Source organism: Mesitornis unicolor, unplaced genomic scaffold (assembly GCF_000695765.1).
Source record: "Mesitornis unicolor isolate BGI_N332 unplaced genomic scaffold, ASM69576v1 scaffold16742, whole genome shotgun sequence".
NCBI classification, from domain to species: Eukaryota; Metazoa; Chordata; class Aves; order Mesitornithiformes; family Mesitornithidae; genus Mesitornis; species Mesitornis unicolor.
Genome location: NW_010169991.1, coordinates 9,995 through 36,926, shown reverse-complemented (window position 1 = coordinate 36,926; position 26,932 = coordinate 9,995). Strand labels below are relative to the sequence as shown.

Here is a 26,932-nt window from a genome sequence, read left to right as displayed (position 1 = left end):
CCACTCCTCCCAGCTTGGTGTCATCAGCACTTGCTTTAACCCAAAATTGTTCTTTCTAAATCATGTTTACATTACATTCTTCTGCAGAAAATGACATTTCTCTGAATTTTCGGTGTTAGCTTGTCTTTCCTTTGTATGTGTGCAGCTCAGATTATGATGGAGCCCTGCCTCCATATGGTGCTGTAAGCTTTACCAAATTGATTACAATTAAAATAGCCAGTTCTTTGACAGATCCTCTTTTCTTAAGTAGAGCTAATGCAGATTAACAGTCCATAGAAAAAGGCTTTAAGTATCCAGTGCAAGAGAAATCTCGTATTAAATATTAGCAGCAGCGTCACCATGTATCACCATCATTGATTGATGTGCTGTGCTGTGCTGTTTGACAACAAAATAAAAATAAGCAACTAAAAATATTCTGCACAAAAAGACCTAAGTTTCCACTCTCTCACTTGTATTTCATATGTGCTGTCTCACTGGATGGCAGTTCAAGCTACAGCAAGAAGTAATCCTTGGGTGTCCTACTAAGAATGAACACTACTGGATATACTGAAAAATTAGGCTGAAAATTTGAAATTTCTTAACTCTTTTTCAATCTTATTTTTTTAATAAACATATCCAAATACATAAAATGAAAGGGATGTAGAATATTAGAATGACTATTGAGACACAATAAACTCTCATAGTAGAGCATGACATTTTTCACCATACATTCCAAGACATAAAAAACCCCAAAGCCTGAGCATGCAATAAATGAATTATTAAACCACAGGACTTTCAAAAGTACATCTCTTAATTTTGAACAAGGGCATTACTCTGCTTTGGTGGAAAACTCATGGTCAAGGAAATAATTTCTATCATAAGCAAGCAAATAAATAGAATTTGTACAACTTACAACTAGAAAATAAATAGAATTTGTACAACTTATTTAAAACACCAAGGTCTGTATAAGACCAACTGTTTAAATAAGCAGCAGATGGATGCAGAGGGCTGGTTCACAGGATACTCTAAGTGAAATAAACAGTAACCTTGCTCCATTGTGGTTAGTCCTTACAGAACAGGTTGATGAGTATCTCACTGGCTGATGAGGGCACAACAATAAATGCCTGTGGAATTTACGCAATTTACAAATCCATGACGCTACAAGTTTTTTTAAAATATTCATTTGCTCGTCTCCATTTCTCCTCCAGTGACTCACAGAGCTTAGACTACAGCTATTCAAGCCTGCCAGAGATATTCCTGGTTACAAGCATGAAAGACATGAACAAAGCCAATGCTAGGGGAAAAGGAGCACATTTTGGTTCTTAATGTTCCCAGACACCAATACTTGAGAATTACTGAAACATCACAGAAGGGTTATTCAAGCAAAATTAAGCAGCAGAATGTTTGTCACTGCTTCCGTAAGAAATGCACTTGCTTAACTATAATCTGATTTCTAGGTGAAGATTCGACACAGTTTTGGGAAAGATTCTCACTCCCAAATAATTTCATTCTTCATATATTACAGTATACAAAGAAGTCTATTAGCTTTTAAAAATACACAAAATTATGTCTTAAAAATGTTTTGCAACCAGTAGTTTCTTACAAAAAATTACCTTCGATGAATAATTCTGCAGAAACAGGTATTTAATTTGACTGATATATATTTGAGTCTTCACTGCCTTTTGGGTACAGAAGGATGTTAAGAATGCTTTGAAATAAATGCCAGGGCTAAACTTAGCTGGACTCGTATCAATATGAGAGCGCAACCATGTCAGCCATTATATTAGTAATACAGTACGTGCTCATGTTGAGCTGCAAGGAAACACTTTTTCAAACTGGAAGATTATTATACCATCTGGTATTTTTAGAAAGCTTTTTATTCAAATTTAAAATAATATAAATGCCTCTGCCCCAGAAAAACAACTTACATCACATTCCTTTTTCCTTAACATAACCTTCTGGCTGAGCAGCGAAATGCCCAGCAATAATAAATACTCTTCCATGCTAATGGTTCAGACTTTATAACATTGGAACTGGCAAAGAGTCCCTGCTGAGAGAAGGGATCATGACAGATGGCATGAGATATTGCAGTAATTTTAGTGACAAAGCAGTAAGCATGTGATAGAAGTTCAAAGACTATTCAATATATTCCAGTTGAAGCAAGTTTAACAGACATTAAAGCAGAAGCTTGATAGTAATGTTACTCAGAAAAGAGAAGCTTTCTACACCACTGAAAATACATGTATGACTTTTTTGTTTCTGTTTTCTGGATGAAGGCTTAAAACTTCCATTTGGGAAATAAACAGAGAGCCAGTTTACAAGTTATCTTCATATGCTAGAATAGGATTAAGAGGCCTGGAGCCAAACTTTAGGGCACCGAAAGAACAGGTTTATTTCGGGTAGTGTAATCAGTAGACATTGCGGATACAGGCAAATGCTTCAAATAGTTCACCCATTTAAACCGGTACTGAGAAATCCATACACCTTTGCTGACAAATCTGAATTCAGCTTAAAAAGACAAGTAAATGTACCACTAAGATTCCCAAAATTCTTTTATTAAGGTGTTAATTCCTTATGGATAATCAAATGTTTGCAGATAAAAGCACTGTTGTCATATCTGTATACCAAAACATTCTTGTCCAGCAAGTGGGAACTTAATCAACAACAATTGCATCTGCTCCCAATTCTTCTACAATTACTTTGTGTAACCTTGAGAAAGCCATTTTACTTCTCTGTTTATATCTTTACAAAAAATATCATGTGTTCTTGCAAGCCTTATAGCCATTAGATTATTATATCTCTACTACCTTGACAGCGATTAACAGCATATTAGTAAATAGTTCTGTGGCAAGTTCAAAGCCAAGAAAAGATGGGGAAGGGAGCACTACATTGACTGGGTGCGTTTCTTTGTTGGTTTTTTGGTTTTTGTGGGTTTTTTGGGTTGTTTTTTTTTTTGAGCTTGCTTAAAGGCACAGTCCACTAACTGTGAAGAAACAACAGTACCCTTGGGGGCAGTTACTATAGTTTAAATTGTCACGGTTTGCTTGGGGCTTTTTCCCTTAGTTGCCAGAATTCCTGTTCCAGCCTATATGGGCTCTGTCACTGAAATATATCCAACATCCTTTTTTTTTTTCCCCCTCCAGCTAAACCAACACAAAAATACAGTTTTCTCCACAGTTTGAGCTCATTCTGCCTCCTGTGCAAGCATTCAAGCATACACAACACATGGAAACAAGAATAGCTTTTTGCCCTTTGCCTATCTGGAAACTAAAATTGCTCCAGACTAAAGTATGTCTTATTTCAAACACCAGCTGTGTCCTACCAGTGCACTCATTCCATTAAGCCCTTTGCTAAATCATTACCAGAAAAGGATGATCAGCAACAAGCCAGAATGTTCTGTCTCAAAAAAAGCAAGCTGATTATTGAAACAAGGATTTCATGTCTGGACTTCTGCAGGGTAGAGTTTTACAGCAATTTTAACTTATTGCAGCACTACAACTTCCATAGTAAATCAGGTGGAAAGACTGAAATGAAAAGCCTTTTAGGTAAATATAAAATGTTAGCAGTTTACTTTGACCAAACAGAAGCCATTTCTGTTCTTGATAAGATTTCCAGAGATGAAAAAGAAAACTCATTTCCTTATTCATATGTTACCTGCACTTTTGAAGTTCTCATAAAAGGCATTCCCACCTCAAATACTATGGTGTAGTCATATGCCCGTTACTCAGAGTGTTCAAAATCTATGAGCCATTCAGATGTGGTCCCTAGAAAGGCAGCAGCATGTCCTCGGAACATGACGTTTTACCTTTTCTATATCCAGCAAAGCAGGACATCAGCCTCAGCTGAAGCTGTAAATTAATATAAAACCAAAAAGGGTTGATTTTTTTTTCATATTCAGATATGTTTTGCATGTATATCCTATAGAATAATTCTATAAAAGAAATAGAAACCTAGCAGCTGCTAATTCCACAGCAATGTGCATTATGCTTGTGTGTAATCCAAAGGAACATTTACCCCAGTCCTCCATGTTCCCCACTGCTTCTTCACCTTTACCAACACCTGCACTTAGACTGTACACATTTTCTTGTAACAGGGATTATCTGAAACAGTCATTTTAAAGGACGTAAAAGCCTTTGAAGGTACAGATCATATACCTGAGAAGAACATAAACATTACTGAAATCAACTGAAAAAAAAGGGGGAAAATTCAAGGGATATAATAAAAGAAAAATCTTTTCCTAGTTACAGAAACACCGTTGATACTTTGATTCCAGAAACCTGCTTGTTTAAAAAGTATTAAAAAGGTAATACAAACAGTTAATGCAAATGTTGATCACAGCTAGTTGGCTGTTTTAGAAATTATAGGAATATTCATTAAAAAATTCAAATAAAAAGGATATTTTTCAAAATTAATAAAGATAAACATTAAAAAGAAGCAAAGCAGCTAGGAAAAAAGAGAAGTCAACAAGATCATTAAGGAATGTGGATACCCTAATAGTGACAGATGAGGCAGATGTTGCTGAAGGCCTGAATGAGTTATTTGCTTTAATATTCATGAAATAATTTGGATGACATCCCCAATACCAAAATACATTTTCATGATATGGTGAATGAAATCTGAGATAGTTTTATTGTTCCAGAGCTCATCAACAAGCTCAGTAATTAAGACAATGAAAAGCTGACAAAGCATCAGCTTATGATGAGAATTAAAAACCGCCTGGGCGCTCCTATCTTGATACTTTCCAATAGGAAAGATGATACAACAGAATAAAGTAGAAAATTACGGTATTGCACTTAGACCTATCAGAAACAAAGCAGGTGAGCTGCTGGCTAAAGTGGTTCCTCACTTCCTAGTATGCAGGACAAGAAGATTGCTTGTGCTATTTCTACTTTTTTGAGAAATATCATAGAACTTGCTTACCTAGCTTCCAATAAATAATACTCTTAACAAAAAACAACATTATAATGACTATTTGCTGACAGACACAAACAGCAGGGATGAGCCAGGCTCCCTGCAGGCCACTGTCAGCCACGGGAACTTTATGAGGGTAACTACACAAAAGCCAGCTGCCAGGATCTCCGCAGCCTCACAAAAGGCCTTTGACAGAATTCTTCAACAAAAGTCTGTCAGAAAACCCAAATAACTATATTATAAAAAACTAAATACTTGCTCAAAACCAAAGACTGTCCAGGGGACAGAATCAAAGAAGGAAAAATTGGTTTACTGTCAGCATGGCTACAGAATAACAGTAATGCCTCAAGATTCTGTTCAGCACTGTTTTCTAAAGCACTTTGACAGAAAACATGAAAATTCCATAATATTTGGCAATCTTGTAGAAAAAAAAAACACCATAAAACAAACAAATGGAATAGAGTTGGTAAGCAACATCCAAAGACATGGATTTGTGGTTTCTTTAGGTAGATTTAACGGTGTACTACACAGGGAAAAATTGTTAGGCCTGTTCCTCAAAACTGCAATGGGCTGGGGAGTTCACTGCTACTACTGAAAAGATTCTGACAAGCTTTCTCTGATTGCCATGGCCAACGTGTCTAATTCTGTTTCCAAGCTGCAAGCATGCCTAGTCGAACACAGATCTATAGACCTTAGCTCCTGAATAAAGGAAATGTTCAAGTAAGTATAGGCAATTTCTCATAATCACAAAATTAATTTTAGGCAAACCTTAGATTTATTTTCTTGAACAGGAAAACTGCTCTGTTCAGGTTTTGTGTGTGTGTGTGTGTATGAATGAGCAAGGTCATCCAGGAGGCATCTTCCCCTGTCAGTTTTCTGATTCACAGTGTTGAGTTGGATTTGTTTGGGTCCCACCAGCCACCTTTTTTTTTTTAAATAAAGTGAAAAAGCTTTCCATGCACATTTCAGCATGAAAGCCATATAAATCCCTATTCTTCAGCACTTAAGTAAAATAAACATCTGCTAGAGCACAAATACTGCAAAATAATCTTCTTTGGGTTAACATTCTGCATTGCCATTATGAATTTTTTTTTCCTAACCAGATAGCTATAATAAAAATTTTAAATCAGTCTAATGTACTATGGTTAAATACTGTGATTAAATGAAACAGAAAATTAAGCTAAGATCATGCAGACCTCAAGGTTTCTGCAGCATCCATTCGCTGTTGTAACTGCAGAAGGAGGGACTTGTTATAGATGGGAAGAAATTGAAACTTTCCATAGACTATTTGAATATCAAAAAGATCAGATATGACTTTGTGTGCAGTAAATGTAGCTTTGGATTACATAACAGTAAACTACTTTGCATTGCATTGCACTGCATGCAGATAAGATATCTAAATGAATTATCATTTTTGGCAGTATCTATCAGGGATTTTGAAGATGGTCACTTCTAGTGGGTGAACAGCAGAATCACAGAGAATAAAGACAGTACAACTGGTTCAGATTCAGTTCAGCTGTTACTATTACATCCTTTCCAAAATACAGACAAGTCATTGGGCCATAGGTATGTGCATCCTTTGGCAAAGCTAACTTACACACAAGAAAAACATGTACATTCATCCTGCCCTTCCATATTTTGTGGGAGCTGTTCAGTCTGCAAAGGCTGTCCCATTTACCTATCCAAAACTACCACTGTTTTGGCGGAAAGCCCCCACCAGCTTTGCAAAGTCAATTGTGAAAGTTCTTTCTCTTGCCATGAACCGGTGTTTTTCAGTAGCTAAATATTTTCCAAGGAAGAAGGCTTAATGCAAATTTGCAACGGGTGTATCCCTCCTTCACTCATTTTCATTCTTTTCCTCTATTGGAACTTGCCCTACACTTTCCTGGTTATCTTCTTCAGTAAAAGTACTATTTCAGTTAATGACATTTGTTCTGTGTAGCATGTAGGTATGGCTTTCCCTTCTGTGCCATAATCTAAAGACCTAATTGCATCTTGATATATCAAACCGTCGAGCTTCACAGGTTACTGTACTTTTCACATCCACCCACCTTTCCTGATGTTTTCACCTCGATTTAATGCATGTATTTAAAAATATAATTTTAAGATGTGTGACAGGAAGGAAGGAGGACAAATACTGTACTAGCGCATGTGACATTACGTCTTACACACAAAAATGACAGAGCAATGAAGAATTGTTAGAGCAGAGCAGCACACAGGGAAGTGTTTTGCACAAGCGGAACGTGCTGTACTTGCAGTGGACTGGTTTACATGAAGTTTAAATTGTTTGTGTAGAGATGTTACAGCATGTTTCCCATCTGAAGCAAAATGAAACAAAACAGAAAGCCTCTCCCATAGCAAATTAACAAATTTAAAGCAGCCTCCTCTGCCTGTTGCTATAGTAACCAGCTGCAGTAAGTGCTTTGCAGAAATTTCAGGCGCAGGCTGCATGAATTGTTTATGTAATCACATTTTATATGCAGACACCTCTCTGCCTTAATAAAAAGAAGTCACTGTATCACAGGAGATGTGTGCTTTACTGGCTGCATTAGCAGAACAGATGTAAAACACGACCGTAGAATGAATAAAGCAAGAGACTGAATTTTCACTATGAATTTTTAACAGTTATGGCACATCATTACTCTATGATGTATCTGTTCTGGGACATGAAGTAGAGCATCCTGTCTTTAGGCCTGTCAGTTAAGCACATCAGATAGCAGTAAATTCACTTGTAAAACATCGAGGTTTCGTTTCCTTTATACAGTAAATATCTTCCAAAATTACAAGTATTTTTATATAACCATAAAGTTTGGTGAAAATAAAAGCCCTGTTAGAGGAACAACTACAATCTGGAGTGAAGCCTTAGGCATGTCCTCAGAGTATATGTAATATTCAGTCAGATATGACTGTTGTGTCTGTGAAGGGAATTTGAAATCTGAAGTCCCCTATGAATATTTTGTTTCCTCTTTAAAATAGTTGGATTGCTTGTAAAAAGGGATATACTCAAAAGCTCTACACTCTCCTGCTTAAATCTAAGAAGACGCAAAATAGGAAAGTTATAGCTATTACCCTGCACCTGAAATGCAGTTTTAACCTCTTCTCAGCATTCTAAGAGATTTAAAACAAGGCACATTACAAATTAAAACATGTAATGAGCGTCCTAACTACAGAAAAGTCTAGCATTCCACCACTTTACACCCAAGATGTGATTAATACAGTCCAAAATACTATTTTCCTATGGATTTGAAATAATTTAAGCAAGTCATTATTTTAGTCTCTGTTTATTTTAAGTACCTAACTCATCTAAAAATACTGTGTCACAAAAGAGAAACAGCACAAAAAGAGAAAAAAAATGTATAGCATTTTGGTAAGATAGGTCAGAGTAGTTCTGTGCTCATTTTTTCGTACCTTTGGCTGAAACATTTCAAAATAAAATTTAGAATAGAGAATTATGCATACCAGGCTAAGCTCTATTTTTATCTCTTTATATAATTTGGCATAGCAGTAATGGATTTAATACAAATTTACATCAAACTCTCTTCAAACACTTTGCTTTTTGCAATAGTTCACTCTCCTGTTCTAATTCTCTGCACATTTGGTCACATAACTTTCTTTGTGTCTTTTCTTCCACTATTTGGGTTTTCCCCCACTTACTGACACATTTCCCAGGTTAGAAGCTTACTGACTGTTAATTATTTCATCATCTATCATCTAATTACTTGAATTACTTTTTTAAAACTTTAGACTACTGCACGGGTCAAAAGGTTGCCTTGCTGCTTTGGTTAGCAGGAACGTGAACTCTTCACAATCCACTACCTGACTCTGAAAGTGCTCTCCATTTCAAGACCACACAATTCAAACAAAATGAAAAAGAATCAGCAACATTTACCCTACTTGCAGGAATGTCAATGCATAACAGAAATATAACAGGAGGAAATACTGAAAATTGCTAGTAAATCTCATAGCTCTGTTTCACAACAGCTTTCTAAGGAAAACAGCTCGGCACAATGTTTTCAAATCAAATCCATCGTTATTCATGAAGTGTTGCAATCAATGTCGTGTTTCTGATCACATGGCACCATCCTCCACTCAAACTGGTGCATCCTTAGAACTGGCTGTAACTACTGAAGATCACAGATCCCGTTATTTTAACACATGCAAGAAACACTATTTTTTACTTCTGAATTTTGCACAGTGTTTTTTTCCTGTCCAAAGCAGAAAAATGTTTTCTTTCTATTGCATTATTTTCCTTTTACATTTTGCAGCTAACCTAGATTAAAATATCTTGTCACCCCTTCCTAGTGTTTCTGCTGAGTATTTATTGCAAGATCCTTCAAGATACTGCCTTTAAAGGCCATTCTTTTGTTTCTTATTTTTCCTATAAAGTAAGATTTCATCTTACTGTGTTCTGACTGGAGAAATCTAACAAATCTTTACTACAGACTTCTTGTAATTTAAACTTCACCTTTAAAATAAACTTTTTATTTCTAAACTTTGAAGATAAAGAATCTCCTTTCTTTTCAGGTTGGTTTTTATCCTTCCTGCCTTCTTGCTAATTTTAATTCAAATCTGAGGTTTTTATCTTTGTCTTTATGTCATTGAATGACTTTTCCCCATTATTTCTAAAGTTGCTATAAAAATTAAATAACCATTTGTTCTATACTTCAGCAGTAACCTCTGAAATACTTTACTGGCTTTACCTGAAACCCATGCTCCTAAATAATTCAGGCACTTAACTCTAATGCAATCATATTATAAGAAGCACCACGATAAAGTAAGGCCAGACTGCTGTTCTGATAATGACCAATAGCAAATGCATGGAGAAGAACAGAATTAGCAATTTTATACAAAGTTTTGTAGAAATAGCATTATTACAGTTGCAAAACTAAGAGAGTACATTTTCTTGTTACAAGATACAGCTTAAGTTAAGCTCGCTACACAACTATAATGAAATTATATTCTAAAAAGAATCCAAACACCACATGAAACATAATACAAGGTAGATTTTGAGAATGCTTTCCACATTAGGTATTGCTGGAATTAGGTTGGGAAGAGAAATAGTGAATTTTACTGTAACAAGGGCCCTTATACATATTATTGGTCTCATCAAGGTTCCTACCACAGCATTTTGTGTACTATAATACACATTTATCAGAGCAAAAGATAATTTCCTCTATGCCTTTGCTATAATTTCCTCATAACATTAGAGCAGTTTCAGACAAGTTTTCCCACTAATTGAGCAATACAGACACAGAACATTCTACACTGCGCTGACAAAATAATTATTTGTTTGTTCAAATTACTCTCAGTGAAGATAAACACAGATGATGTTTAAACTGAAAACAGGAAAGTAACATCCTCAAACAGTATGAATGATCAAAGTTACCTTGCATTGAAATGTTGAAATTGATTTGTCATTAGGAATGAAAATGCCACTACTTCATATACCTAATGAGAAAAAACAAAATTGATGTTAATCTGTGTGGGGTTTTTTTAGCAAATTATTGATTTCAAAGAAATTGCAATTTAAAAAGTCAAAGAAATAAATTTACTGTATTCACTTTACTATTTGGCAAACAGCAAGAGTAAGCCTGGTGTACATGGCCAAAGAAACAGAATAAAAATTATCCTAATGGAATGTCCATGTATAAATGGATACACTGAAATAAGAACCTAAATCTGGTTAATTCAGCTGTTCTCTCTGAATTTAATTATTCTAATTAAAATCATCAAACATCTACTTGCCACAGGACAATTACAGGCTTGCTTCTTCTTAGCCAAAAGAAAACGAAAAGCTTCACAACTGAAAAGCAATCTATTAATAGAGGATAAAATACCAAAAACCATGATTGTCTACGAAACTCCCCAAGAATGGAGATAGAATATAAGAAAGACGTATTTGAATGGAATATAGCAGAGGCACTCACGTGTTTTACAGTGTTTCCACTTCATCAGGTGGCACAAAGGACAGACTTTATAGACCAAAGCAGCAGTGAGATGCAAGTAAGACAAATCCTTTCACACCTCCTGTCATCCCATTTTAAGGCCAAAAGGTTCTTGCTTTTTATCCCTACACTTCAAATAAGTCTAAAAAGGAAGAGATTTCTGATGTTCCCCTTATGTGTGGGGAAAAAAAGCAAAGAAAGACAAAAATAATCAGGAGTCGTATATGCCCCCAGAGTCAAATACTAGCACCCAGAACCAGGGAAATGATGGCACACTCCCCTAGGCTGCTTCACAATTCAAGATCCAATCTTGCAATACCTGATTCTTTTTCTGCATGTCCTATCTTGCTTTTTTGGGTCTTCTATCATCATAAGCATGAAGCAGACTTTTTGAATTCAAAAAGAGGAACATAATACAAAAGCTGTAGATGAGGCGTAGTCATGAAAACCAGCAGTGTATGAACATGAGTTTGTAAACAAGCACCAAGACTTGTGAACATCATTAAAAGCATAATAAAAAAGACTTGCACAACCACTGGTATAGTTCCACAGAGAACTTAAACAAGAAGTAAATCATATGCCATTGTCATATCTTTAAGTAAATTATCCATATTTTCATGTTACTTTCCTCTGTCTATATATGGACATATACAAATTTAAATGAAGCATGAAGATGTCCTCCATCTAGAATATTCTTTTGGTACAAGCAGTAATGAACATTAATTGCAGATAGGCTCAAACTTAAAGAATGTGTTCGAGACACCCTGAGGAGAAAAAAAACCCTAAATCTTATTTAGGAAGTATTTCTAGAAGAACTTGTCTCAAAATAACCAAGTCCGACAATCCAGAAGCTTTAGATAGAGGAATGTGAACTAGAGGAAAAGCAGAGATGCCAGCACTGCAACATCTTGCACCCACACAGGAAAGTGTATCAAACCTCCTTTTTACGAAAGTGAAATGCACTTCAAATACTAATTTCTACATTTACATAATCTGCTCCCAGCCCCTCATGACAATAAGAATTATCATTTGCTACTATTATAAATGGTATAGACTAGGATACACTGAAAGACATCTTTGACCAGATGAGTAAGGCCACCACAACATAGCACCATGGAGTAAAAAGGAAAAGTATTGCAGGCTGCAAAGAGCTTCTGAAGACTCCAGACAGCTTGACACACAGTTATGCACAAATCTACATTGACAGAGATGTAGACAGGAGTTAAACAGGCTCAGGTATTTGAAATACCTTCCTAGAGTCATGAAACCCTGTTCATAATTTAAATACCATTATGTACACAATATTCCAGTCATGTTTTCATTTCTGTTACAGATAAAAGGGGTTGGAAAGCTTTAGAGGCACTGAGCGTCAGCCCAGTTCGTTTCAGAGAAAAGGTGCACTGCCAGCCAAACGTGAACTTTAACCCGCAGTATTTCTCTCCCAAACTGCAGTAAAGCACATCAGCGGATAGCACTTCCTTTAAAAATAGCTGCACAGAGTAACTTTGTGAGGACTAAGGATGTGTTAGGGTGATAAACACCCATGACAAACATGCTTCAGGCTATTAAGCAAGCACACCAAGCCTGGAGAAAAGTGTTTGAACAAAAGGGCATGTTTTAAAATAAGCTTTTGAAGGAAAGATCTGAAAGTGTTTGAGGACTCTCAAGTAAAGTGGTACTTCTGTTGTACTACGGCTTTCAAGTCGTAATTTTCAGCTGAGATTAAGGCATTACTAGAGCCGGTTAAGACCGCCCACTCATTTATCAAAAATTAAAGTGCATCATACAGTGTGAATGACTCAAAAACTGCAGTCTGCAGACCACAAAACATGCTGGTGAACCTGCTCAGAGCAGTAGGCAGTCACAGGGGTCAGTCAAGATCAGCTAGAAACAAGCACGATGAAGAAGCTGAAATTAGTCTGCACACTTTGCCGATGTTTCTGTATGAGCCACAGGGATGAAAACATTTATAAAAAAAGGAAGAAAGGGAAACTATTCCTGCTAGAACCGGATGATCAATTCACTAAGTAAACTAAGAAAAGTACTTGTCTGTGTGCATAAGGAATAACTCTGAGTTGAGGAGCTTTTCAGAAAGTTAATCTCTCATTGCTGAGCAACAAAAAGTCCACCACCTCCAGCCTGTTCCTCTGCACACATGACACTGACAAGTGCAGTGTTGAGTTACCTCAGTATCTATCAAGATACATGTTATGCATCTCAGTGAAGTGAGCTTTGTCTTCAGAGGCATTTGTAATATTACAACTATTTGTACAGTGACGCTAGGAGCTGCATTGCAATTATATCTACTGGATACATACATTAATGTCCATTTCTTTTTTTTTCCTCCAGTAGATCAATAAAGTGAGTAATTTATACACTGTTCTCTAACCACAGAATCATTAAGGTTGAAAGAGACCTTTAAGATCATCAAGTCCAAAAACATCAAGCAAAATTACTAGCCTTCTCCAGCTTCCTTTCTTTCCACCTTTTCGTGTTAAATAAAAACAACCACCAAACATGAAAACCAACAGGTGTCACCTAAACTGGGAATACTCAAATCATGGGGGAGTTGGGGGGAGGAGGGGGGCACTGTTTGCTTTGTTTTTTTCTATGTATTAGGTCAGCGCAAAAACATTTTGTAATGGTTTTAGATGCAGTTCTGGATGAAGCTTTGGCTTTTTATTACAAAATTCAGAATAATTATCCTCTCCAGCAGGATTTTTTTAGTAAAAATGGAAGGTTGAAGTTAGAGGGATGCTATTAAAAGTGCAGTTTGGAACCACATAGCACTAAAATGTCTAAGCAAAACAGAGGCAGAGGTGCATCTAGAAACAACTCTAACATCTTCAGCTGTGACATTAACTTTTAATGGCAACAATTAAATCTATTTACAGTCAGCATCATTTTGGCATCTTCCCACAGAGCACATCTGAAGCTTTAGAATTGCTGTCTCAGATACCTGCAACAGCATAGCCATGTGGCACAGAGATCTCTGGCCTCACAAGATAATCCAAGGCAGTGGGTGTTGAAGCAGTTAATAAGAGCTAAATTGCTGCACCTACCCTGGCTACAGGTATGTAGGAAAGTGAAAATAAAGCTCCAGCCACCCATGCACCAGGAGCTGTAATTGCACCTTTGATTGCCTGCAGTCATCAGCCAAGGAACTGTCCTGCATCTGGGCTGCCACCAGTTTCTGCTTGCACTGAGCCAAGCTCCTGGAGACCATTCCTTGGGCCACTTCTCAGCCCTCAGCTCAGGCTCCCAGGTTTTCAGTCTTTGCAAGAGCAATTGCAGGCTATGAAATGCCTTCTCGCATCACCACACCTGCACCTAACCAGAAACAAGGATAGGGTGTGCTACTTTCTAGCAGTAGGAGACACACCACTATTAACTGGTCTAAGAATGAGCTCAGCTAACGCTTGCCCTCCTTACATTCCTGCAGGTATTGATCAATACCTTCTGTCTCTATTACTCCTTATCCTGCCTTAACTAGTTTAAATGTAACTCTAAAAAGTGGACTTCCAGATACAAGAAGTTTTGAAGAAGCCATAATCCATCCCTGAAAGCTCCTTTTAGAACATACTGTCTTGGATGATCTATGTATTTGCTTTAAAATGTAACATGTCACTAGCTACCAGTATAATAAACACAATGATTCATATTACTTAAAAAAAACTTTTAATTTTTTTTTAGACACTTTCAGTGCAAGCAGATCGAACAACTCCTCATTCTCAAAAATGCTGTAAATGGTGCTTTTGCTTTATTAGTAAATAGATGAAGCAAAACAAAAAAACCCCTGCATGATGTTTCTTCAAATTGCACTATACAGAAGCTGTGTCCAGTCTACAAAAACATGAAAACCTGCCAGTTTCATTTCGGTTCCTACATTTTAACCCTCAACATTTTGCACATTACCCACAAAAATCTATGCTTACAAACAAAAGCCTACATTAAGTAGTTTCAGCAAAAGACGAGTCAAAACCTTACTCTAAAAAACCCTCCAGCCAGATGGCAAAATTTCTCTGCACTGGAAAAAAAATCCTCTCTGACACACACCACCACACTGCTGCTGGCAAGCCCACTGCAGTGTAGCACCAAATTATCATTTTGACAACATACATAGACATCGCATTATCTAATCTCACATACTAAAGGACAGAAGCTAGATTTATTTCAGCCCTCCTTTTAGAAACAGGCACCTTACAGCACTGGTTGCTCATCTAATTGAGTCTTGGATTACTGGCTGTTATGCAGTAACTTTTTTCTTTACTGCGAATGTTAATTTTGTTGAGCTAAGCTTTATCACCTTCTTTTTTTTTTCCTGTCTCCTCCAGAAAGGTGATACAAGGTCCATGCTCTTCTCTGACTCTTCTCTGCTGAAGAGAATATGAAAGAAACTTTAAAGATAACAACATGAACTCTCAGATGCATTCCTGAAATTATCTTTTAAATCCTAAACTTCTCTTATGAAAAGCATTTCCAGCTACTCGCAGATCAAGTGCTGAGGTAAAGAATATTTACTTTGAGTGTATTTCAACCTGGGTTTTTGTGAAATAATGGCAACTTAAGTATGAAATTCCAGAGAAACAGCTTAGAAAAAAGGAAAAAATAGAAGTATTCTCTGTTCCTGCATAGAACCACCACCTCCAAGAGAACAGAAGCAGAGATGACATCCAAAAGCAGAGAACAAGACAGGCCTCAGACCAGCCAGTGGCACTACGAGCAAAACACTCACATTACATTTAGTTTCAAATTTTACTTAATCTTCAGATTCTTGCTTTGTTCAAACAGGCCTCTCCCGTGACCAGCCAATTGCCATCCCCTTAGCTACTCACTCCAAAGTTCAGATTTCAGTCTCTTGCTTCAGTGTTTTATACAAATAATTAAATATTTATTGAAATGGAGCTGAATGTGATTTTCACACATTCCAGGTGAATGTAATAACCACTGTTTGGATCATTTTGGAAGCAGTTTCTTTTTATTTTTATACCTCTGGTTTACTAAAACAGGCTTGTGATTTAATCACCACATTATCCACAGGAAAATGTGGCTGCTGTAAGGCATAGATAAAACAAACAAACAAAAAGTCCTCCTGTGAAAATGAAGGTAATAGGGAAAGACTGTTAGCATTAAAAAAAAAGTTTTTCTATCTACCACTGCAAGTGTATAAGATTCCAAGTATCCTACAGATCAGGAAGTGTTCTGGGTAATTCCTGATACTTTTGAAGCCAGGCTAACCAGTGAGGAGTAAGGCAGCGTGGTTATCTGAAGCTCTACAGTTCCCCTCCTTATCTGAAGTGGTGCAAGGGGCACGCAGATTGATTACAGGGAATGATGGCACTTATTGCAGACTTGGCTTTGCACCCCTTGATTCACTGAGGGCTTTTCTCCTGCCAGAACTCTCCACAAGCTCAAGGGACAGCACTGCCTCAGCTGGGGCAGGAGGGGGCTGCCTCTGCCACATCAGTCACTGGTTGTCCCATAAAGGAAGATTTAAAATTCAAATAACACAGTCAGTGTCATTATCTGACTTGTTAAGGGATGACTTGGCAAATAACCTAGCTGCTACACAAAGCCCTTGCTCATCAAGACAGCACTTCAGATGTGCCTCCCTGCTCCCTGGCACCAGGGCCTTCATCTTCTTGCCTGACTACAAGCATCTGCATGTGAGCTGGTCATCGAGGCAAAATCTTGCTCTCCACAAAAGCCTACAAGAGCCCAGCCAAGCAGCCAGGGACAGCAGCAGGTGCCTGGGCCTTCTGAGGCTGTGTCAGGCAGGGTCACAGCCACAGAACAAACCATGGCACCTATGCAAGGAGCCAAGAGCACTACAACTTTTCCTCCACTGATGCAAACTCAGAGTTCACAGCCTGGCATACCTTCCCTTACACCAGTAAAGTTCATCCTAACATAAAAGAATTTACACTGTAGCAGCTCTTCAGTTTAACATAGCTAATAAATGTTTTCTGAAAAAAAAAATAAAAAGGAGATGAAAGTGGTGAGCTAAAAGTTATGACAAAGCCTGCAGCACTTCAACTTCATGAAAACAGAAGTGAATTTTTGAAAGTGTCTAAAGTTGATTATATATAGCAAGTTACTAATTTTTCAAATAATTTACTAATTTTTAAACTAGAAGCTCCAACTCAACTGATATGTCTCAAAAGCTGTTTCATATACTCTAGGCTCACAGCTATGGTTGTAAGATAACTTTTATTAACCTAGATAAAGACATGAAAATATCTATGTTTATCTGTGTTGTCTAGGAGTCCTTTAGGAAAAAGTGGATTCAGAAAACAGGAATATAGATCCAATTTCCAGTCAGAAAGGTGAGATTAATACAATTCGTGTATCACTGTCCAGGGTTCAGGTATGATAAGCAGGGACAAGACATGCTGCATGCAGTTTATTCCTCCTGGAAATAATTGTATGGCAGTAATCTGTGTGCTCAGATAAGATATGAAGGGACAGGGAAAAGGTTAAAGACAAAGCTCAAGGTTGCCAAGATTTGACAAAAGAATAAATAGTGGAAAGGCCAGGCAAACAATAAAAATGAGGCCAGGACCAACTAGGTAAGCCATGGGGTAAACTTAATTCCATATTTAATAAACATAAAATGTAGTAAGTCCAAGAACAGCGTCAATATATAGAATGGGGAAACCTCATCCTGACAAAGTTATTTTGCAGTCGCTTAAGTGTTTCTCAAAACGAAATGTTTTCACCAGCTTTTCTTTGACAGCTTTGCAAGAAAGAATTCTGGAATCAGTTTCTCATTTAGGAGGCAGAAAACACTCAAAGTGAAGAGTAGATCCTTATTAATTGTTGTAACATCAAATACCTTTAATAAATAACTAAGAAACCTAAGAAAATTTAAAAATTTAAGTAGAAACAAAAATTTAAGAAAAATGTTTAGAGGAGAAACCGAATTTATAATTTCAAACCTATAATCCACTAACAAAATGTATCACTCCGAGTTGAGTGTACAAATCTTGTGTTAGTCAACAGTTCTTCCCCATTATATTTAAACACTTTGACACTTCAAAGGGAAATTAAAGCTGCAAAATAAAGAAACTTACATTTATCAGTGACAAGTGATTGGAAGCATGAAACTCTGAGATGAGAAGGCTCCATTCAAAGCTCAGGCTCTTAAGGCTGAAGTGTCATCCAGAATTTAACCACAATTTTATAATACAATTCCTGCATAAAGGAAACAGCTGGAACTTGTAGTAGCAGCCTCATCTTTTCACATATTGCTTCTTACCTACTGACAACCTGCACAACAGAATCACTGTTGGCATCTAGCACAGGAACAGGCAAAACTGTGCTGATACTGAAAGCAGAAGAGTTAATTTTTTATTCCTACCTTCATAAATGTAGAGCTGAATTTTTAAAAAGGGAGATAAGAGGCTGTCAGGAGATAAGCCAGCCTTAAATGAAGTGCAAGAGAAAGAAATGCTACCTACACATCACAAAGGCAACTCAACTCAGGAGAATTACGGTTTTGAAAAGATGAGAGGAAAGAATGACAAAATTAGGTTTTAGCCCCAGTCCTTTAATAAGGATTACACTCAGGAAATAAAGGCATAACATCAAAGCATGAAACATGGCATGTGACCTGACTAATGGCTTAAGATGCTAAACTACTGCCAGTAGCATTAGGCTTTCAATTGACTCAAGTATTTCTTTATAGTCACTAAGTGGCAAACATTTAAGGGTTTGTGCACGTTGAGATACTGCAATGGCATTCAAGTTCATCAAAATGCAAAGTTCAGTCCTGAGGTCAGGCATCCTGAGCAGAAAAAAAATCAGCAGCACTGGGCTAGGAAAGCTGCAATGAATTCTGTGGTTCACATAATGGGAAAAATTACACCTTCCTCTTTTCCTTTCTATCAGCTGCTCACACTAAAACAAATCACATGCTGAAGTGAATTTTGATTGTCATCTCAATTTAAGAATGGCTAGAGTGAAAAACCTGGAGCAGACTGTTCACATTCACTTCTAGGCAATGCACTCATTTCTAGTGAAGGCATACATCTGCTAAGCCACTTTTGGAAATTATTCCAAAGTCAATTTGCTGGCAACATGCTTTTCCCTTCCTAACACCATATTTGATTCCATTTCATAGAACATGCTGAATCACTTAGGAGTTAGTATTTGCCTACATACATTTCACATACCAGTTTAAAAACTGACCTACAAATCTTGAAGACAGTACAAAAGTCTGAAGGCATCTGGATCTGTAATTAAAATCAGAGAGGCACTGAGAAGATAGTCCTCAATCAGCTGCCCTGCCAATTTCTCCCTCAAGTAAAAACTAATAATGTGCAATGGTGAGCCACTGAAGTGCCTTTGTTTTATTGAATGTCCCACAGCTGTGGCTGTTATAAAAAACTTAGAATAATGCACTGAAAGGTACAGTATGAGTACCACTAATAGACAGAGAGACATCTATTTTGATTTCTCTTTATTCAGATTAATGGAGTTTAGTTAGGTGCATAGGCACTGGTAGCTGTTGGAAGTTAACAGCTGGGTACAAAGACACAGAAGACTGTAGGATGCTACCCTTCCAAATGCTAAACTTTCTAGAAAATCCTTCAAGCATGAAACATGGCAGCCAACCACTGCATTGCCAATTACTAAAGAAGAGCATTTCACTAGCTTTTGTTCAATGTACAAAATTGAAAAGTATGTCAATCTCTTACAGGAGTCTGCTGCAGACCAATGGCACTTTAAAAAAAATATGAAGGAAGATGTACCACTTATTGCTGCGCATTTGTTGTCCACACTTCCATGATGAACCCTATCTGTATTTTCTTTTAAGATATTTTTCTTACAATGAGAAGTTAAATAAATACACTAACAAAATCAGAAAGCTAGCAAAGTAGCAGCATGTAGATTAGCAGAATAGATGCACAATCTCCATGCCAGAGTTCTGTTTTCTATCACATTATCCATACTTGCAGCAAGGAAGCAAAGTTTCCACATGCAATATACATACTATTAATAAATATTTGTCACATTTTAGTAACATTATGGAAGGCTAATGGAACAGGTTAACTCCTTGGAAAGCTTCAGTGAAAAAATAATATCTTGTGCAAATCTCTTATTGCAATGCCATTAGGAGTCAGGACAGTCAAAAAAGAAAGGTACCAAAACTTCCTTTCCCATTCCATTTGAACTGATTGCCCACAATAAAAACAAACATTTCCTGTGACATTAAGTTGTCATCAGCTTCTGTGATTCCCAGTTCACTCAGTCTTTTCTTGTGCATTTGGCTCTTCTTTACAGAAGTAGCCCCGAGTTCATTTGCAATCTCGTAATTGGTTTCAGTTTGTTTAGAAGTCCCAGCTTGCTCATAAAGCTCCAACTCATCAGTTACGCATTCAGGTAGCTCTTCTTGCCTGAAGCCCTCTGTGCAGGCTGTCCCATCACTTGACTGGGTAGGCTGTGTGTTCCCTAAATCAGGAAACAATAAGAATGTCATCAACAATCACACAAAACAGCCAAATCATTTAAAACTCCTGGAATTACATTTTCTTCAGGCTTAATGTTTCACCTCATCCCACTCACTTTCTGGGTAAGTTCTTAGTGACAGCCACATATTCCAAATACACTGTAAGATGCCTAAGGAAAAGGTTTCTTCTTTAGAAGACTTCAAGTTGCCAAGTGATAGTGATATTTGAGAAAATTAGTGGGTTTACACATTGCACTTAAGACAGTGACAGTTGTTCTTGAATAGGACATAATATGAGAAATACAGTTATCACATTTTACTTACTGCAGAGAAAGAATTCTGTGCTGGGAGCATGTCTCAGCTCTAAAGCACAAAAGAAAAAATGAACAGAGAATTATCATGAACCAGAAGAGCTGCAAGAGAAGCCTTATCTGCCTTCTTGCTGGTCGCAGTCTTGTTTCTGTATGACCCAAGGAAGCTGACAGCCATACAGACTCTGCTTAGTAGGGAGTGCAGATCAGGTATGCAAGGACTTTACAGTGGAAGTGTGCACACACCATGAAGCACCGACATTCACAGTATTTCTCTGCAGCAAATTCATGCTTTAGGAAACTCCAGTGTTCTGATAGTTTTAGGATTTATTTTGGCTAAATCAATCTAGACATTATTAGAAAATTTAAGACACTTAATTATGCATTAAGCAATCCAAAACCCTAGGTATACTAGATTTACTAGTTTTAGGAGTTTCTTCTAGAAGAGAAAAATACCTTTTATTCTGTCTGCTGAAGCATCCGTTACATCAGAGGGCATTGTTGGTTTAACCAGCACCACACCGTATCCTTCATTATTATGGATTACATTATTGACCATGGTTATCTTGGGGGTGTCATAATGTTCATCTAAAAAGTTCTACAGCAAAGAAATAGAAATCCAACATGTTATGTCCAGCTAAAAGGGATACAAAATATTCCAGTTTTAGGTAGAATGAGTTCTATGCATTGGCTAGAATTTTATTATCTGTTTATGCAAATGACATTGCAAAACTAATTATTTCGGGCAGATAAGAAATAAAACACGCATATTGCTTTGGTGGACAAGTACCATAATAATTATCATATGTGACATATAGGAGTTCTACCATAAGGTCATAAACCAACCTAAACACAAATTAATTGCATTAATTCTAGCAACAATAAGCTTTTGAAACACAAGTACATTCCACGTTGAACTGACCTTTATAAGTATTCCCTCCTTGCAGTGGTGGATGCCGTTGTCTAACAGGGTGCACGTACTACCTGGATATATTTCCACACCAGCACCCTACAAGGTAAAATTGATGACAGTTCACAAATAGTTCAAGTACATTTCAAATTTAACTCTACAACTCCGTTGCTGGTCTTTGTGTTCATCCACCAGTTTGCACAATGTTGTTGGAGTGTTACAACTCCAGCTTCATGGCTTTGTTAACCAACTTCAGCAGCAATGCCCAAGGTTGAGGGCCCATGGTAAAGAGTAACTCTGGTAAAGAGTAACTGCACAGCCATGCATTACTTTCTTGTTCTTAAGTCATCCACCTCAACACTCAAAGCCCCATCATTATTCAGAATGTCCTAATCAGAATTCAATTCTGCATTTGTCATCCTTCTGTAAGAATCAACGGACAAGGTATCCAAAAAGGGCATTTCATTTACAGAACAAATGCAAGGTTTAATGAGAAAATTATTTAAGAGAAAACAGAAAATCACTTTTAAAGTACTGCAGGACATGAATCAGTCCAGCAATGCAGCAACAATTATTTCACAGATGTCTCACTATCCATCATTTTTATATCATCACACACAAGTCGACACAAGATGTTTCACTAAAGGAGGCTACAAAACCCCTGGGACCAATCTCTTAAACCTATTAACACATAACTGTCCAAAATGAATTTTTAAAGGTTCTCTCAAGAGCGACAGAAGTCACACCATTACTGACTGTATTATTCCCAAGCAGAAACCTTTATATTAATTTAGGAAATAAGCCAGAGTTAAGAATTTGTTTGTACCTTGGCACCATACAGATCTGAGTTTTTCATTAATAGCTCAGCTGATGTTCGTACTGTTATGCCTGTAGTTTCACACTGTAACACACAATTCTCCAGGGTGGTTTTCCCATGATGGACATCTACATACACAGAAAACAAATATTAAACGAATCAGTTATGCAAAGGCAAATCCCTACTACAGGTAGATGGACTTGTAGCATTTTTGCAGTGTAATAAAAATTACTACTTTAATTTTATGCACTTCAGGTTAATTTTACCGATTAGCTCATTCATGGTTTGAACTCATGCTATTTTTCTAGTATAAGCAGGAACACTGCTGCAAGGGAACACTGGTCAAAGATTTGTCTTAGAGGTCTTTCGGCTTTTTTTGAAAGTGAAAGCAACTATTCTTACCATTACATTCCCATAAGCCTTTTGAGTTAATAAGATATTAAGTATATGTAGACAGGTGTTAACAAACATTTTAACATGTTTAAAACCAGATGTCTGTTGAGGCAAAGTATTAATTAGCACCTTCTGCAAAGACAGAAGGTCATGGCCAAAAAACTCATTGGATACAATTTAGGATTATTTGAGCCTCAGTGTGAATGTGCTGTCAGCAAAGTTCTACACCACTTCTCCAGCACATGCTGTCCCTCAGTGGATAGCTGGCTGAGTTCAGCTACAGCTGAATATTGCCATAGAGGTTCTTCTGTGGTGTCGTGGCTTAGGCCCAGTGCATAACTGAGCACCACGATGCCCCAAAAAAGGGCTAGTCAAAATAAGGACTGGGAAGGCTTCTCACCACTTAAACAGGTCACAGGCAAAAGACAGACTCATCATAAGGAATAAAAAACCAAAACCATTTTAATTTAATACCAACATCAGAGTAGAACAACGGGAGACACAACCAGATCTTAAAGTCAAAACACCTTCCCCCCACCCCTCCCTTCTTCCTGGGCTCAGCTTTTGTTCCTGGTTCCTTCACCTTCCCCCTCCCCCTTTGCCTTGAGGTGCAGGGGGATGGGAGTGGGGGTTTGCAGTCGGTCTTCCCACCACCTGCTTCTAACAAGTAAGAAAAAAAACCTCAGCCCAGTGTCTCTCCCTCTGCCCCCTTTCCATCGGGGAAAAAGTCCTCAAAAGTCCAATCTGGGTCTGCCCACAGCTGCAGTTTCCCTCACGCACAAAACTGCTTCAGCCCAAGTCCACAAAATTCCAATCTGGGTCTGCCCATGGTCACAGTTTCCTCACATACGACCAGTCAACCCGGCTCTCACCACGGGTTGCAAAGGGGAAACTTAGGTTCTGCATCCTCCTCCTCCCTTTTTTCTTTCCTCCAAACAGACCTTGGTGTTCTTCAAAGTTGTTCTCCTCAGGCCCCACTCCTTTCTCTGCTGCAGGTCTCTTCTGATGGTTCTGGAGATTCCGGCTCTCTCTCTCTTTTTTTTTTTTTTTCCCCAGGGTGGAGCTGCCTTAAGCTTAAGTTGTGGTTGGGGCCAGCCAAGCTCAGCCAGGCAAGGCTGAGGCTGCACCACCCACACCTGGAGCCATGCTGGTGAGGGCCAGTGCCAGAGAGAGCAAGGCATGCCCTGCACCACCCTCAAATCCATGAATTCGCAGGGGCGCTGATTGGCTTGGCCCTGGTCAGAGGTGGGTCTGACAAAGGAAAAGGGGGAGCTTTTCAGGTAGCCTCTTAAAGGGCCATCTTCATAGCCCTTCTCCCGTTACCAAAGACACAACCAAAAACCCCTCACAGAAAACCTAATACATGTGGAAAGAGGGATTATTTCCTTTTGCAGGTAACCTGACATAGGCTGTGCAGCAGTCAGAATCAGGTTGCCTTAACAGCAGAAAAATGATCAGCAGAAAAAAGGATCGAGTCAAATGATCTTATCCAAGTATAAGAATAAAATGCAAGAGCCACAATAGCTTGAAAGCACAAAGAGTAGAAGTTATTGTGACGTCCACATTATAAGCAAGTTAAAAATAAAGGGAGAAACCTTGGTATCTTTACCTGTAGGGTTCCTCTCTACAATGTTTTGTTAAAACTAGTAAACTAACAGTGAGTCCTAGCTTTAATTCTAACAGTAAATTATGAAAGACTCACAGAAACATCAAGATCCTTCTGTACTTACTTAAAATCCCCTCCACAGCATCATGTTGCACTAACTTCAGATTGGAGATCTTTATATTGGCTCCTGTACAATCAACAAAGTTGTCTCCTTTCCCTCGTTTTTCTATCACGATATCATCTGGCAGGCCATAGCCTTAAAGCAGAGGTGAAAGACAAGTTTGATTAATAACTGGTAAGAGTCAGGTACTCAGTACATAATAGACATTTAATTTAAATATAGAGGTTTAAAATTGGAGCTCTAATGTCCTGAATAGGACTTTCCACTCAGTGACCAGGCTACACATTACATCCCTTCTGTACCAAGACACAGGCACTCAAAACCAAACTCCAGTTACCTTACTTGAACAACACACAGTAAAATGTAATTTTAGACAGTTAAACAAGAGGGTAACTGAGCTTACATTTGTCAAGGCCAAAGTTCTGATGCCCAAAAGTTACAACAGAGCTGGGAGATGCAGTAATCAGGCACCTGGGGTCTGCTTTCAAAGTACAAAAGTTCACTAGAGCAGACAGAGGTTCCGAAGAGCATGAGGGAAAAAGCAGTCATCACCACAGTACAAGGAAGCAAGTGCAAAGGACTTGGTGGCATTAGTAAGGTTCACTCAGCTTCCCTATTTAAATGAAACTTGGGTCAAAACATAATGTTCATGTGTTACATGGGCTTCCAGATTAATTCAAATTAAAAAGAAACTTTCTTAAGCATACGCCAACATTGATTTACTAAGCCATCCACAGTTGTCAGCATTCAACCACTTACAGGGAAATTTATGAGCATGTAAAGCTTTTATTGCTTGTCACTGAGAGGAATCATGATAAGGAAAGCAATAATGCAACATCTATTAAAGCAGCATGAGTTCTATCATTTGCTGAGACACCACACAAACTCAGATAAGAAGTGCCTGAGTAGGATGCTAGCTTTTAACCAAGTACATAAATAAATATTGTAATGTGCAAGCAGGAAGGTTGAAAAAAGAAAAAGTCTTTTAACAAGAGTTGGCAGAAAGTTTTAAAGACAGCGGATTTAATGCAAAGTTAAGTGACTGATACTTCAACACACTATTCTATCTAGAAATCTTATCCTACTGATTTAAGGTCCCCTTGAGAGGAGATGGCATAGGGCAGTTTACTTCCAGTACGTAAAAAGAAAACACCACGGGACAGCAAATGACAGATCTAGTTTAACTTCAGGACAGTGACAAGGTAAGGAATAGAGAAGGAAAGATTCACCTGCTGTTAAGTGGTGTCCAATACACAACGTGGTCAGGGCTGTACTCCCTGCCTGTGAGCTAAGTGTCGCCACAGGAGCTAAAGGCACTTGTCACCAGTAACACTGATCACAGATATTAGACACCCTGATGCTACAGGTTCCCGTCCAGCTTGAACAACTACTGTACAAGCAGAAGGAAAGTTCTTGGGTGCCTTTGCTACTCATTTTGTCAAGCAGTGAAGTTACCCATACCTTCATTTCCCACAGCTGCTACTGCTTTAACCTTATTTAGCTCTTGCAAATTTTTATTTATCCCTGACTTACTAACCCTCATACTTTTCAACCTTAGTACTGACTTGCAGAGTGGCTGGGAAAAGAAAGCTATACTACGCAAAGTGACATTTTATCTTAGATGAGTCACCCCTTCATCCCCAAAAATGCCACCAAAATGGCCCACTGCTCAGATTAGTGCCAGCAAACTTTTTCTTGAGGCTCCTACTTCAAATATTTTTGGCTGCTACAATTGCTATAAAAACTTCTGTAACAGAAGTCCATATAAGAAGATTAAATACCCTGCCACTTATTCATTATCCAGAGTGGTTTGTACTCAAGATACATATTTATATGTCTTGCTCCTTAAAATAGAGCCGCTCATCCTTTAATAGGTGTGCTATTTCACCATTTGTATTACTATTTCCTCAAAGCTAGGAAAGCAATTGTCATAAATACAACCCCACACAATTCTTGCAGATAAATAAAGCACTTTATTGAGGTCCTCTATCCAGCAGGTGCAATGTCTATCAGCATGTGTATCTATATAAATCAAACATACACATGAGAAGGGTGAGAGAGAAAATTACTTATAAGAAGAGCAAGAAGAATACAGTCCAGAATAGTAGGAAATCAAACTCCCAGCCTTCTTCCCATTAAGAAGTTTTGACAAGATAAAAAAGGCAGCTAAATAAGTATCTGAACAGCTGCACAAGCCCCAGTGATATACACACTATTACACTGCAACAAAGCACGCACGCCTAAAGCAGAGGCATTACACTCAGAAATCAAGACTTGCAAGGAAGAGATAGCAACATATCCTAGACCAGGCAGAAGTATTTCAAACAGGAACTTTGTGAGAAAAATGGAATCACATGCACTATGTTTGTTTCTACATAATAAATACACATTAAATCAACAGCTCCCTGCTCTACATACTGCACTTCACATAATGCAGGTTCACATTGGTAACCCACACACCCAGTGCGTGCCATAAATAACAGTTCTA

General features: G+C 37.8%; 1 protein-coding gene across 1 annotated transcript in view; it reads right to left on the bottom strand.

Moving 5' to 3' along the window:
- Positions 1–19,965: 19,965 nt before the first annotated feature.
- Positions 19,966–26,932, bottom strand: part of SHCBP1 (SHC SH2-domain binding protein 1) — a 16,040-nt gene continuing 9,073 nt past the window's right edge. Inside the window, exons 9-13 of the mRNA XM_010179549.1 lie at positions 24,448–24,579; positions 22,334–22,452; positions 21,520–21,606; positions 21,054–21,195; positions 19,966–20,288 (exon numbers count right to left, since the gene is read on the bottom strand). Coding sequence (XP_010177851.1) covers positions 19,966–20,288; positions 21,054–21,195; positions 21,520–21,606; positions 22,334–22,452; positions 24,448–24,579 — 803 coding nt within the window. The remainder of the gene's footprint in view (positions 20,289–21,053; positions 21,196–21,519; positions 21,607–22,333; positions 22,453–24,447; positions 24,580–26,932) is intronic.